General features: G+C 47.0%; 1 protein-coding gene across 4 annotated transcripts in view; it reads right to left on the bottom strand.

Annotated features, from left to right (window-relative positions):
* PLEKHH1 (pleckstrin homology, MyTH4 and FERM domain containing H1) overlaps positions 1 to 11,025 on the bottom strand; it is a 54,632-nt gene extending 43,607 nt beyond the window's left edge. For 3 of the 4 annotated variants that reach the window (XM_081513453.1, XM_081513455.1, XM_081513456.1), the window contains exons 1-2: positions 10,280 to 10,571; positions 1,130 to 1,288 (exon numbers count right to left, since the gene is read on the bottom strand). In XM_081513453.1, coding sequence (XP_081369579.1) covers positions 1,130 to 1,255 — 126 coding nt within the window. In that variant the 5' untranslated portion in view covers positions 1,256 to 1,288; positions 10,280 to 10,571. Of the gene's footprint in view, positions 1 to 1,129; positions 1,289 to 6,888; positions 6,982 to 8,924; positions 9,040 to 10,279 lie in introns of all 4 variants that reach the window. The other variant, XM_081513454.1, reaches the window with a different exon arrangement.
* Positions 11,026 to 13,792: the final 2,767 nt, after the last annotated feature.

Genomic DNA, 13,792 nt, shown 5'->3' with positions numbered 1-13,792 from the left:
AATACTGGAGTGGGTAGCCTATTCCTTCTCCAGTGGATCTTCCCGACTGTAATTGAACCGGGGTTTCCTGCATTGAAAGCAAATTCTTTACCAACTGAGCTATTGGGGAAGCCCTTTCAAGAGGGAGGCGACATATGTATACCTATGGTTGATTCATGTTGATGTATGGCAGAAACCAACACAATATTGTAAAGCAATTATCCTCCAATTAGAAATAAATAAATTTTTTTAAAAAGTTCACCTTACTGCAACAGGTACTAAATAAGCCCTAGAGATCAAATGCACACTATAATGAATATAGACAACAATATTGTACCCTAGGGCTTCCCTAGGGGCTCAAATGGTAAAGAATCCACCTGTAGTGCAGGAGACCTGGGTTCGATCCCTGGGTTGGGAAGATCCCCTGGAGAAGAGAATGGCTACCCACTCCAGTATTCTTGCCTGGAAAATTCCATGGACAGAGGAGCCTGGGGGGCTACAGTCCATGGGGTCTCAAAGAGTTGGACACGACTGAGTGACTAACACTTTCACTTTTCATTGTACTATAATCATCAAACTTGCTGAGACTACTACTGCTGCTAAGTCGCTTCAGTCGTGTCTGACTCTGTGCAACCCCATAGACGGCAGCCCACCAGGCTCCACCGTCCCTGGGATTCTTCAGGCAAGAATACTGGAGTGGGTTGCCAGTTCCTTCTCCAGTGCATGAAAGGGAAAAGTGAAAGTGAAGTCGTTCAGTCGTGTCCGACTCTTAGCGACCCCATGGACTGTAGCCTACCAGGCTCCTCCGTCCATGGGATTTTCCAGGCAAGAGTACTGGAGTGGGGTGCCATTGCCTTCTCGAACGTAATTATTCCAACCACTAAAAAGAAATGATAATTATGTAATATGATAGACAAGCTAATTATTGCTGCAATGGTGGTCATATTATAATATATAAATGAATCAAATTAACATGTTGTACACCTTGAATTACACAATGTTATATGTCAAATATGTTTCAATCAACCAATCAATCAAACCTCTAAAAAACAAAAAATGAAAAGAAAAAGAAAGTTGGCCTTCTCCAACTCTCCTCTCTGACAGTGATTTCTTCAGGGACCTTAGAGACTACCTGCTCCCCAGGACTCACCTTGTCGGCCAGCAGCTCTCTGATCTTGCTGGCCTGCAGTCGGAACCGGAAAAGCTGGGTTTCTAGGGCCAGGCAGCGCTTTTGCCAGTCCACACTGGTCCGTGTCTCCACCGTGAGTTCTGCCATGATGGGAGCAACTTGTGGAGATTCCAGGGAGCCCTGAGGACCAGCATACAGAGAGGGAAAAGGTAAGTGTGTGAGGAGGAGTTCGGTGGGGAAAGGAGATCAACGGAAAGCAGAGGAAACAGGGCCGGGAAGGGAAGTGAGCCTGGCTCTCCCTCTGTCCCACGGGCAAGTTCTGAGCTCAGCTGGTCCTGTTTCATCATAAGGCAACTGTGCAACCTCAGAAAAATCACAAAACCTGAGAAACCGCAAGGAGAACCTCATCTCACTGTTACAGAAGTGAAAAGCAGGGCTCACTGGTTTTTCATTCAATTATCCATTTAACAAAAATGTGTTCATTCAACAAACATTCAGTGCCAGACACTGTTCTAGACACTGGAGATGCAAAGGGAAATGAAAGAGGTCCCCGTGTCTTTTCCAACAACTCTTTGGAAAAATCTAATTGCAAAATTACAATGTAGTCACAATTACTAATCAATATGAAAATAAAAGGAAGCAGAGAAATGGAGTGGACTGTGCTAGGGGGAGGGTGTTTAGGGAAAGCTTAAACTGGGTAACAGATTCATCCATGATCACAAGACTAACTGGAGATAGAACCGTGGTTCCCAGCTGGGTACTGATTTTTTATAACTATGAAGATTTCAGATGGGAAAAAAAAATGGAACGAAAATGTAATGCTTCAAATTTCCTTGACAAGTTCCTATTCAGTTGGGATTTCATGTTGTGATCATATCATCCTGTTTTGGAACAGATTCTCACTTTCCTTTAAGTTATAAAATGCAAACCAGAAAATTGGTAGATATTTTGCTATAGCCTCTGGAGGAAACCGTGGGCTTCCCAGGTAGCTCAGCTGTAAAGAACCCGCCTGCCAATGCAGGAGACACAGGAGACACGGGTTCGATCCCTGGGTTGGGAAGATCCCCTGAAGGAGGAAATGGCAACCCATTCCAGCATTCTTGCCATGGAAAATCCCATGGACAGAGGAGCCTAGCGGGCTACAGTCCATAGGGTCGCAAAGAGTTGGACACAACTGAGCAACTAAGCACACACACACTGAAGGAAACCACAAATCTTTAGAAAACACTTCAGACAGATTCAGAACAAGCCAAGTAGACACCTATAATATCCCCAGTCAGGGGAATTTACCCAGATGTCTTCTGGACGTATTTTAGAGAAACAAACCTGGGTCAGGTGAGAAAATGAACAATGTGTAAGTGTGCATGAGAAGGGAGACATAGGCACAGAGGGGGCACAGAGCAGAGAAGGGCTGGAAGACACATCCATCACCAGGACTTTTTAAATCCCCTTTCTGGGGTGCTTTTAATAATTATGCTCGACAATAAGCATAAATTTGGTCTGTCCCAAACCATGCCATTTGGTCTCCCTACTATCAGGTGATTTTAAAGAATGATTGTTAATTTTCTAGGGTGATTTTTTTTTTTTCATTAAAAATTTGGGGGCGGGGACTGTGCTGTGCAGCATGTGGGATCTTAGTTCCCTGACCAGGGATTGAACTTGTGCCCTCTGCAGTGGAAGCAGGAGTCTTAGGTTGATAATATATTTTAATGTTACCTTTTAGAGATAAATATGGCTTACAGGTGAAACGATGTAATGCCTGGGGTTTGCTTTAAAACACTTCACCATAGGAAGTGAGAAGCTGGGGTGGAGAAAGGTATATGCAATAAGACTTGTCAAAACACTGATAATTTCTGAAACTGGGTGATGGGTATACTGGTCTCTCTACTTGAATATATGCCTGGAATTTCCCATAATAAAAATTGTCTTTAGAGAACAGACTTGTGGTCAAGGGGAGAGATGGATTGGGAGTTTGGGATAAGCAGATGAAAACTATTACATTTAGGATGGATAAACAACAAGGTCCTACTGTACAGCACAGGGAACTATATCCAATCTCTTGGGATAAACTGCAATGGAAAAGAACATTAAAAAAGAATGTATATATGTGTATAACTGAGTCACTCTGCTGTACAGCAGAAATTAGCACAACATTGTAAATCAACTATATTTCAATAAAAAAAGAGAGATGAAAAAATTTGTCATTTTAAAAAAATCTCTTTTCCCTTCTTCAGGAGACACATGGTCTCAGAAAACCCAGCCACCTCCTATATGTCACTAAATATTACTCTGGGGCACCAGTGAGCCTGTCCTTGGTAGGTTCACCACCAATATTGCTTCCCACCTGACATGTGACCTCTACAATATCTTTCTCCCATTATACACCACAAACAGCTATTACCTACTGAGTCCTTACTGTATACTAGGCACATGTAGCCTCTTTCATTTTCATGAGAACCCATGAGACAAGGAGTGGGAATTAATCCATGCTCTCAGGTGAGGACTCTGAGGAACACAGTCTGTAGCCGGTAAGCAGTAGGGCTGAGATTCTCATTCTCAAGTTCCTACTCTTAGCCACTGAGCTCCTTACCCATCCAAAAACTGCAAGAATTGATTTCACAAAGAGTGGAATGGAGAAAACTTCCCTGATGGTCAGTGGTTAAGACTCCGGGTTCCCAATGCAGGGGGCCCAGATTCCAGTCCTGGTCAGGGAACTAGATCCCATATGCCAAAGATCCTGCATGCTGCACTAAGACCTGGCACAGCCAAATAAATAAAAATAAGTAAGTATTAAAAAAATTAAAAGCGTTCATTGTTTTCAAACAAAGAGTGGAGTAGACTGTTAAGAATGAAACATTTTATAGGCTCTCTCAAGATCCTCAATGCAAAGGTGAACCTATACCCTAGACTTCCCAGAGCACCCTGGTCTCAAATATTCTGACCCTTTATCCTCCAAAAGCATGGAGGATATTTGTCATGTGCCCTTTTTGTTTAAAAAACATGGTCAGTAGACGTGTAGAGAAAGGCCCAACAATGAAACCACTGACGGGTCAGGTGATGGAGCCTTTCGGTTCTGGGCGGCTCAGAACACTGGACACATGACCTCAGTCCTGCGCTCCCAGAACTGTCATCCCAAACAATTCGACATTGTGACCTCCCAGCGATCCCCACCTCAAAAGACTGGGACCAACTGGAACGGGCAGGAAGACAAAAGACAAAAACAAAACATGACCTTCTCTGAGCTAAGATCACAGCTGAAAAGACACAACAGAACCTTGTGGGGCCTCCATAGAAGGCCCAGAGGCTTCATGTTTAGTTTTCTTTGTCCTTTACAGGGGATTTCACTTTCCCTCCCTAAGTACAAAAAGTGGCAGACCCGAAGCTAGGACCTTGCAGTCTTGCAACCTAGCCCGGGGCTAAGAATTAGCAGTAAAAGCACCCAAGTAAAACCAAAGGGCAGCAGAAACTCAATTCTTTTGTGTTGTTTAAAAAAAGTTTGGTGAATGTTAATTCCCTCTTACTGATTGCCAAAGCTGCAGCTCAGATTCTGTTGGAGGGCAGAAACCCAAATTATCAAAATCTCCAGGGACTTTGGAAATAAAATGCGTCATTGGTCTCTGCCTCGCGGTGATACCTGAAATTATACCTAGCCTGGAAGGAGTTCTTTCCCCAATCCAGCATCTTCATGATATCACGGTTTTTAGAAGTGCTCAGCTTAATCCTCTCCCTGCCTTGGGGATGCTGGTAAAGGAGCTGGCACTCTTGTTAGGCTTGTCTCAGCATGTGAGAAGAACTAAGAGGTTTCTAAATGGATCTGGAGCAAGGTGCCTGCTGCGAAACCAAGACCCAGAGGCTCTTTCGACAGAGGCAGGTGGCTGGAGCTGCAGCTTTAGTATACAGGATGTTAGGGGGAGATACCAGTAAGTTGAACCTCAGCTGCTAAGTCACCTTGCATTTGAACCACCCATAAAGATGTGCAAGGATAAGCAGAAATGAACTTGCAGAATGGTCCTTAACTCTTCAAAGCATTGCTTTGTCAGGTGTTATTTCTCTCGTTACCCTCTCAATATCCTCGAGAAGGAGGACAAGTGATATAACTCACACAGAACAGGTAAGCAAACTCCTCGGATTGGTGACTTGCTCAGGGACACAGAGGCAAGTAGTATCAGAGCTGGACTAAGAATCCTGATCTCCCAACATTTAAAACTGTCTGTCCTCTTTCCATGAAGATGCTTCCATAGTGGCGGTAGAGTCTTACGCTACCAGGCTAGCCTAATGAAGATACAGCGTTAATGTGCTGCGTTAGATGGAGAAATGACAGAAGGGATGTGAGCTGGGGACAAACCCCACCTCAATTGTTTGTTTCATGTTTTATCCTGGAAAGCTTCAAATACACACAAGTAGGGAGAGCAGTACAATAAATCTCCATGTGCCCTCCAACCAGTTATGATGATCACCAACTCATAGTCGCTCTTGTGAAAGCTAGTTCTCAATTCCCACTAGTGCCCAGCGTGCTGAACAGCTTGGCAGGCAAGAGTCAAATGCTTGCCATGGCCTTGGCACCTGCTTTAGAACTCCCTAAGGCTCCCAGCACCCTGGACTGACACGGCCACAGAGGTCAGCAGAGACATGCCTCAAGAGACAGGGGTTGTGGGTAGGAGGGTGGTAAAAAGAGGCAAGAGGAAGTTGTTAGGTGACTTTGGTCTGTATCAGAGAAAACACAGACTTGACCTGGGATAGCTCTGGCAACTTTAGGGATATGGACCAGAAATGGACAAAATGCTGAGAGTAAAATTTAACTTAACCAACTTTTGTTAGGTGATTCCTATGTGTGAGGTTGAAGACACAAAGAGGAACAAAGACGCTGTGGTTTGTGAGGTTTCAGGTCTATAGTCTGAATATCCTGGAACCTTCCTGCAAAGGCGGCCAATCAGAGCAAGTGCCTAAAGTCGCTGCAGGAGGCATCAGATGGTAACAGGGACCACGTTCTGGGTGCAGTCTCCACTAGGCTCTCCCGTGTCACCTCACTGTGGCTCACTCTCTGAGCGTGAGCACTTTCTGTGATTCCCACTCACTAGCAGTGGGCTTCTGAAAGGGCTGCACAGATGAGGCTGACCACCTGCCCAGCTCCGGGCAAGGAAGAGCCCCCTTTCTGGGAATGAAGCCGGAGGGAGGGTGCGTGCACACAGGGGCACAGCTCCCTCCGATCTCACCTCACACTGTCATCTGATTAAGCCAACAACATGCATTTTTACCTCCTTTGGGTGCTGAGTGAGCACCCCATTTCACAATGGTGGGAAAGTCAGGAAAAGGTGAGCATGTTACAGACTTCTGGGACACAAATCCCAAAAGGGGCTAAGAGATCCAGGAACATAGCATCCCTCAGACAAAAACCAACAAAGAGAAATGGCAGAGTGTACTTAAGATCCTGACTTTTGGTGCCAAACAGACCTGGGTTTGAATACTCACTCAAGAACGAACTGTGACCTTCAACCATCTGCTTGATTTCTCTGAACCTATTTGAAATTGAAGGCAATAATATCTGAAAGGAGTGCAATAATATTAGGTCGAACCATGTGAAACTGTCAACATTTAACCACTTTTTGACTTTCAAAAACGGCGATTTCATAGGCCACACTATGTTGGATTTTTTGGAGAATCAAAGGAGGTATTATAATGCAAAAGCCTGGCATACAGGAAGTACTCAATAAATAACAGCTACTATCAACAAACAAAAGGCAAACCGACAGTGCCCTGGGCATACTTGGAGATGTGCTTACCATCATATCAGAGAGCAGGTCACAGCACTGTTTACAATAGCCAGGACATGGAAGCAACCTAGATGTCCGTCAGCAGACGAATGGATAAGGAAGCTGTGGTACATATACACAATGGAATATTACTCAGTCATTAAAAAGAATACATTTGAATCAGTTCTATTGAGATGGATGAAACTGGAGCCCATTATACAGAGTGAAGTAAGCCAGAAAGAAAAACACCAATACAGTATACTAATGCATATATATGGAATTTGAAAGATGGTAACGATAACCCTATATGCGAGACAGAATAAGAGACACAGATGCATAGAACAGTCTTATGGACTCTGAGGGAGAAGGTGAGGGTGGGACGTTCTGGGACAATAGCATTGAAACATGTATATTATCATATGTGAAACAGAACACCATTCCAGGTTCAATGCATGAGACAAATGCTCGGGGCTGGGGCAATGGGATGACCCAGAGGGATGGGATGGGGAGGGAGGTGGGAGGGGGGTTCAGGATGGGGAACACATGTAAACCCATGGCTGATTCATGCCAAGGTATGGCAAAAACCACTACAATATTGTAAAGTAATTAGCCCCCAACTAAAATAAATAAATTTATTTTAAAAAAATTTATTTTATCTCAGGACTTCCCTGGTGGTCCAGTGGTTAAGACTCTGGGCTTCCAACGCAGGGGGCGTGGGTTCAATCTCTGGTCAGAGAATAAGATCCCACATGCTGTGCAGTGTGGCCAAATAAAAAAATTATTTACCTCTTTGTTTTTGAATACTGAGCAGAAGAGTATATGGTACAAAGGAAGGCTTCTTCCCATCCCTGAACTCCAGGCATAGTTTTCCCCAGACACAACCACTGTTAGGAGGATTTGAGTCTTTCTGATATGTTCCCTGCATATGCAAGTGTCCATATATATGTTGCACACACATACACACACACAAATGGTGGCACACTATATACCCACTGTACCTAATATAACTCAGAGAGCTTCCTGTATATGTGTGTGTGTACATGCACGCACGCTCACTCAGTCTGACTCTTTGCGACCCCATGGAGTACAGCCCACCAGGTTCCTCTGTCCATGGGATTTTCCTAGCAAATACTGGAGTGGGTTGCCATGTCCTCCTCCAGGGGATTTTCCTGACTCAGGGATCAAACCTCTGTCTCCTGCATCTCCTACATTGCAGGCAGATTCTTTACCACTGTGCCACCGGAGAAACCGTGTGCATATATAATAATATATATCTGCCCATTCTTCCCTCATGCTTTTTAAGAGCTATATTGTATTCTCTTGTGTGGCTATTACCTGATTTCATTTGAGTCCCTAATTGACAGACACGTGGGTTGTTTTAAACCTTTCACTAAAGCAATGCTGCAATGAATATTCGATGAATAGACATTATTTCATACACATCTCAGTTTATCTCAAGGAGAAAGTCCCAGAAACGGAATTGTAGCGCTGAATGATGTACATTTTGCAATGGCCAAAGAGTTCCAACTGCCCTCCCCTGAGGCTATTCTAATTCATACTCCAGCCAGCAATAAGCGCCAATTTCCCCACAGAGGTGGTCAGTTTTTAATTCATTTTTGACAGAAGGGTTGGCCAGAGAACACAGGATGGTGGCTCAGTGGCCAGACTGCCATGGAGTCACTTGGATCAGAAGTGAAGGGATCCTGACACCTCAGCGCCAACATGTAGAATGCACTCTTCAACCCATAGAGAGCACAGAGTTCTGCACAGTTACACAGCCTCACATGGGGCTTCCCTGGTGGCTCAGACAGTAAAGAATCTGCCTGCAGTGTGGGAGATCTGGGTTCGGTCCCTGGGTCAGACAGATCCCCTGCAGAAGGAAGTGGCAACCCACTCCAGTATTCTTGCCAGGAGAATCCCACGGACAGAGGAGCCTGGCAGGCTACAGTCCATGGGGTCCCAAAGAGTCAGACATGACTAAGCAATACACACACACACAGCCTCCCAGAGAGAAGATGGAAACAGTATGGAGCACTCCTCCTTGAGCAGAGTGAGAGGAACAATACCTCTTCCCGTAGCTGATGCCTTCTGGAGAGGGCAGAAGGGGAGCCAGAGGCATTTTCTCAGCTCACTTGTTAGTTTCAATGAGTAACTCAGCTCTGAACAGGCCCCCTCGGCGGCCTATGGAGAAGGAAGGTGGTAGACAGCAATGTAAATGCAGTTTAAGAGTCTTCCGTTTGAGTCTTGCCTCCTCCACTTTTCAGCTCTATGACCTTGGGCAAGTCACTGTCTTCCCAAGTCCTGGTTTCCTCCTTTATAAAATGGGGATAATAACATGCAGAAACACTCGAAGTGATGTTCTATAAAGAGTGAAGTGATGCTACCAAAGATACAAAGTCTGCAGCATAGAAGACTGTCCAAAAGTTTAAGGAAGGAACAAATAACTTTTCCACTGAAATTGATATTAAAATGATCTTTCAAGCAGAAGTTTTAGCCAGAACTAAAGCTTCGCCCTGAAGAGTTTCATGAGATGTATTCATAGTAAAAGCTTATTTGTCCCCTGGCAGGAAGAGATCCAGAGCCTCCCTGGTAGCTCAGTTGGTAAAGACCCTGCCTGCGATGCAGGAGACTTCCCGCAACACTTAGGTTCCATCCCTGGGTGGGTTAAGATCGCCTGGAGAAGGAAATGACAACCCAATCCAGTATTCTTGCCTGGGAAATCCGATGGACAGAGGAGCCTGGCAGGCTGTAGTCCATGGGGTCTCAAAAGAGTCGGACACGACTGAGCAACTAAACCTCCAGGGACAGATCCAACAGAGAGCAGATCTACTCCCAAATGAGGGTCTTCATTGCCCCTGCCACCTCCATTAAGGCCCCCTGCGCCCCGGTGACCGATTCCTCTCTAAGGCTCCTAGGTCGCAAAGTTCCCGCTGTCATTTGGCGCCCGACTGGTTTTGTCTTCTGTTTGGCTTACTGCCTCCATAAATCAAGCCTAATCCACAGGGACCCTAAGAGAACCACCCAGGAATCACAGAAGCGATAACCCGAGGTGAGACAGGGAGGAGAGCGGGAGGAGTTGAGAGCCAGAGAGAGCTCAGGCAACTCGGTGGAAAGCCTGCAGGTTCGCTCCGAGGGCCCTTCCCGGGAGCAACTGGATCGAGCCGGTCCCAAACTCGGGATCCTCTCCAGGAAGGCTACTCCTCGCCTGGCGGTGCCAGTTCCCCGAGCCCGACGCTCCGCTCTCAGCGCTCCTGCCTGCTAGGAGCTTGTTTCCAGGTAGAGAGGCACCTGCTCCGGAATCGCCCTCCGGCCAGAGGCAGCGGATCCTCTCTAACCAAACACCCTCCCCGGCCAGCGAACTCTCACTCCCACCCCCGCGCCCACCCCATCTCTGCCCGCGGGGCTCCCGGGGGCCACTCACCTCCAGCCAGATCCGGGGCGTCCCCGCCGCGCACCGGGCACACGGGCGCCCCCCGCGCGCGTCCGCCGCTGACCTTGCGTCGATCTCGCCCGAGTCCGCCGCGGCCGCCGGGTCTCCGCTCCCCGGCAGCAGGGGTCGGCGTGGGCGGGGCGGGCCGGGCTGGCCCGGGAGGTTTGCCCGCCCGCTGGCTGCACAAAAGCCGAGCCGACCTCGCAGCGCCCCATTCAATGCTCCGCCGCGCCCCCTCCCCGCCCTCTCCTTAAAGGCAGAGCGCCAGGCTGGGCTCCCGGGGCGGCTCGCGGAGAGGCACAGGAAATGACCTCAGCAAGCTCTAGCCTCCCACCTCTCGGCACCGCCGGGCTCGTCCCTGGGGCGGTGGGGACGGCGGCGGGGTCCTGCGGGCCGAGAGGTGTCCCGAGCTCCGGCCCCGAGCTCTCTGCAGAGGCCGAATCAGCGGCCACCTGAGGCGGCCGGGGCGCCCCAGCATCTCCTCAGCTCCCAACCAGCCTGGGACCCTCCCTGGATGGGGCGCAAGACCAGACCCCCGCTCCCCCCACCCCCACCCCCCGCCAAAGGAGGTTCCCGCATTGATCGGGCGACTTGCAGGAACCGTCACGTCTGGATATTTGGAGCAGAAATCCTTATTTCAAAGAGTCTGTCCCATTGGGAGACCAAAGTTCTGATGTGTAATATGAAGGAAAAAACAAAACTCACCGCAGCCTAGAGTAGCTTGCTTGCGTCCGTACGTCTGTATGTATGCATGCACGCATTATTTATTTTAAAGGAGCCGGCAGGCCGAGGAACCGGAAAGGCAAACAGGACGTCGCCTGCGCGGGTAGCTCACCGTGCACCCTTGCAGCCCCTGCACTCACCAATACAATCCTAAACCCGCTTTGGGGGTGGAGTACTCAGTTTTTAGTTAAGTGGATATGGGGTAAAGACGATGAATATGGAGAATGTTGCAGGGAAGGATCCACGTTTCAGAACAGCTTTCTTCTCCAATCCGGCAGGCTCTCAGGCTAGTTCTGAACAGAGGCAGACTCACCAGAGTTTCTCCCAAGGGGCTTTGAAAGTCTCATTCCAGCTGGTGGTGCCCCCGGCTGCACCCCACGTTTGAATCTGAGTGTCTGGAGGTTAGGCTGGAAAGTTGTGCAGTTAATAAGGCCTCCAAGTAATTCTCGTGCACAATTTTGAGAGCCCAGATTCTGCGGAAAGCTGACCCATGTAGTTCAGGAGGCCAAGGGTGAAAGTTCAACAGGGTTAATGGGACTTCATGAGCTTACAAATCGACTCATACCTCCTGAGGATTGGAATAGATCAACCCCAAACTGTGGGTAACTGGCCTCTGTCCCCTTCAAGACTGGAAATATTGCTGGTTCAGTTCAGTTCAGTCACTCAGTCGTGTCCGACTCTTTGTGACTCCATGAATTGCAGCACGCCAGGCCTCCCTGTCCATCACCAACTCCCGGAGTCTACCCAAACCCATGTCCATCGAGTCGGTGATGCCAAGGAAGCCCCAAAACAAGTCCTGTGGAGTTTGTCAAGGAGACTTATGCTCATTCATGCATGCATTCACTCACTTTGAATAGGTAATCATTCACATAGTATAAATTTGAATTATTAATAATACCAAAGGGCTAACAATGAATAATAAGTCTCCTTCCTCCTCTGTCCCTTGTCCCCTAGTGTATGTGTGTGTGTGTGAGTGTGTGCGTGTGTGCGTGTGTGTGTGCACACACGCACTCAGTCGTGTCTGACTCTTTGCAACCCCATGGACTGCAGCACGCCAGGCTTCCCTGTTCTTCACCATTTCCCAGAGCTTTCTCAAACTCATGTCCATTGAGTCGATGATGCCATCCAACCATCTCATCCTCTGTCGTCCCCTTCTCCTCCTGCCTTCTGTCTTTCCCAGCATCAGAGTCTTTTCCAATGAGTTGGCTCTTCACATCAGGTGGCCAAAGTATTGAAGCTTCAGATTCAGCCTCAGTCCTTCCAGTGAATATTCAGGATAGATTTCCTTTAGGATTGACTGGTTTGATCTCCTTTCAGTCCAGGGGACTCTCAAGAGTCTTCTGCAACACCACAGTTCAAAAGCATCAATTCTTCGGCACTTAGCCTTCCTTATGGTCCAACTCTCATATCCATAGATGAATACTGGAAAAATCATAGCTTTGACTATATGGGCCTTTGTCAGCAAAGTCATGCCTCTGCTTTTTAATAGGCTGTCTAGGTTGGTCATAATTTTTCTTCCAAGGAGCAAGTGTCTTTTAATTTCATGGCTACAGTCACCATCTGCTGTGATTTTGGAGCCCCCCAAAATAAAGTCTGTCACTGTTTCCACTGTTTCCCCATCTATTTGCCATGAAGTGATGTGACTAGATCCCATGATCTTAGTTTTCTGAAGGTTGAATTTTAAGCCAACTTTTTCATTCTTTTCTTTTACTTTCATCAAAGGCTCTTTAGCTCCTCTTCCCTTTTTGCCATTAGGATGGTGTCATCTGAATATCTGAGGTTATTGGTATTTCTCCTGGCAATCATAATTCCCACTTGTGCTTCATCCAGCCTGGCATTTCGCATGATGTACTCTGCATAGAAGTTAAATAAGCAGGGTGACAATATACAACCTTGTCACACTCCTTTTCCAACTTTGAACCAGTCTGTTGTTCCATGTTCGGTTCTAACTATTGGTTATTATGATACATCACCATAAAAAGATATTACATAATTGTTAACTATATTCATCACACTGTACATTTCATACTCAGTTCAGTTCAGTTCAGTCACTCAGTCGTGTCCGACTCTTTGCAACCCCATGAACCGCAGCACACCAGGCCTCCCTGTCCATCACCAACTCCCGGAGTCCACCAAACTCATGTCCATCGAGTCGATGATGCCATCCAGCCATCTCATCCTCTGTCATCCCCTTTTCCTCCCGCCCTCAATCTTTCCCAGCATCAGGGTCTTTTCAAATGAGTCAGCTCTTCGCATGAGGTAGCCAAAGTATTGGAGTTTCAGCTTCAACATCAGTCCTTCCAATGAACACCCAGGACTGATCTCCTTTAGGATGGACTGTTTGGATCTCCTTGCAGTCCAAGGGACTCTCAAGAGTCTTCTCCAACATCACAGTTCAAAAGCATCACTTCTTCGGCGCTCAGCTTTCTTTATAGTCCAACTCTCACATCCATACATGACCACTTTGCACCTGGAAGTTTGTACCTCTTTATCTCCCTCACCTATTTCTTTCCTCTCCCCAGTCTCCTCCCTCTGATAACCACCTGTTTGTTCTCTGTACCTATAACTCTGTTTGCGTTTTGTTATGTTTGTTCATTTGCCTTTCTTTTTAAATGGTTCCCTAGCATGCCTAATGATGGATATTTAGAACATTTCCAGTCTTTGGCTATTATATACCTTGCTGCAGTGAATATCTCTATACCTATTTCTTGGTCCATATATGTGACTATCTTTACAGTTTAACACTTAGAAGTGGAATTGCTGGGTGTAAACACAATGTGA

Source organism: Giraffa tippelskirchi, chromosome 7 (genome assembly GCF_054371585.1).
Source record: "Giraffa tippelskirchi isolate mGirTip1 chromosome 7, T2T-mGirTip1v1.2.pri, whole genome shotgun sequence".
NCBI lineage: Eukaryota > Metazoa > Chordata > Mammalia > Artiodactyla > Giraffidae > Giraffa > Giraffa tippelskirchi.
Note: the sequence above shows the minus strand (reverse complement) of the source record. Positions and strands in the feature narration are given on the sequence as shown.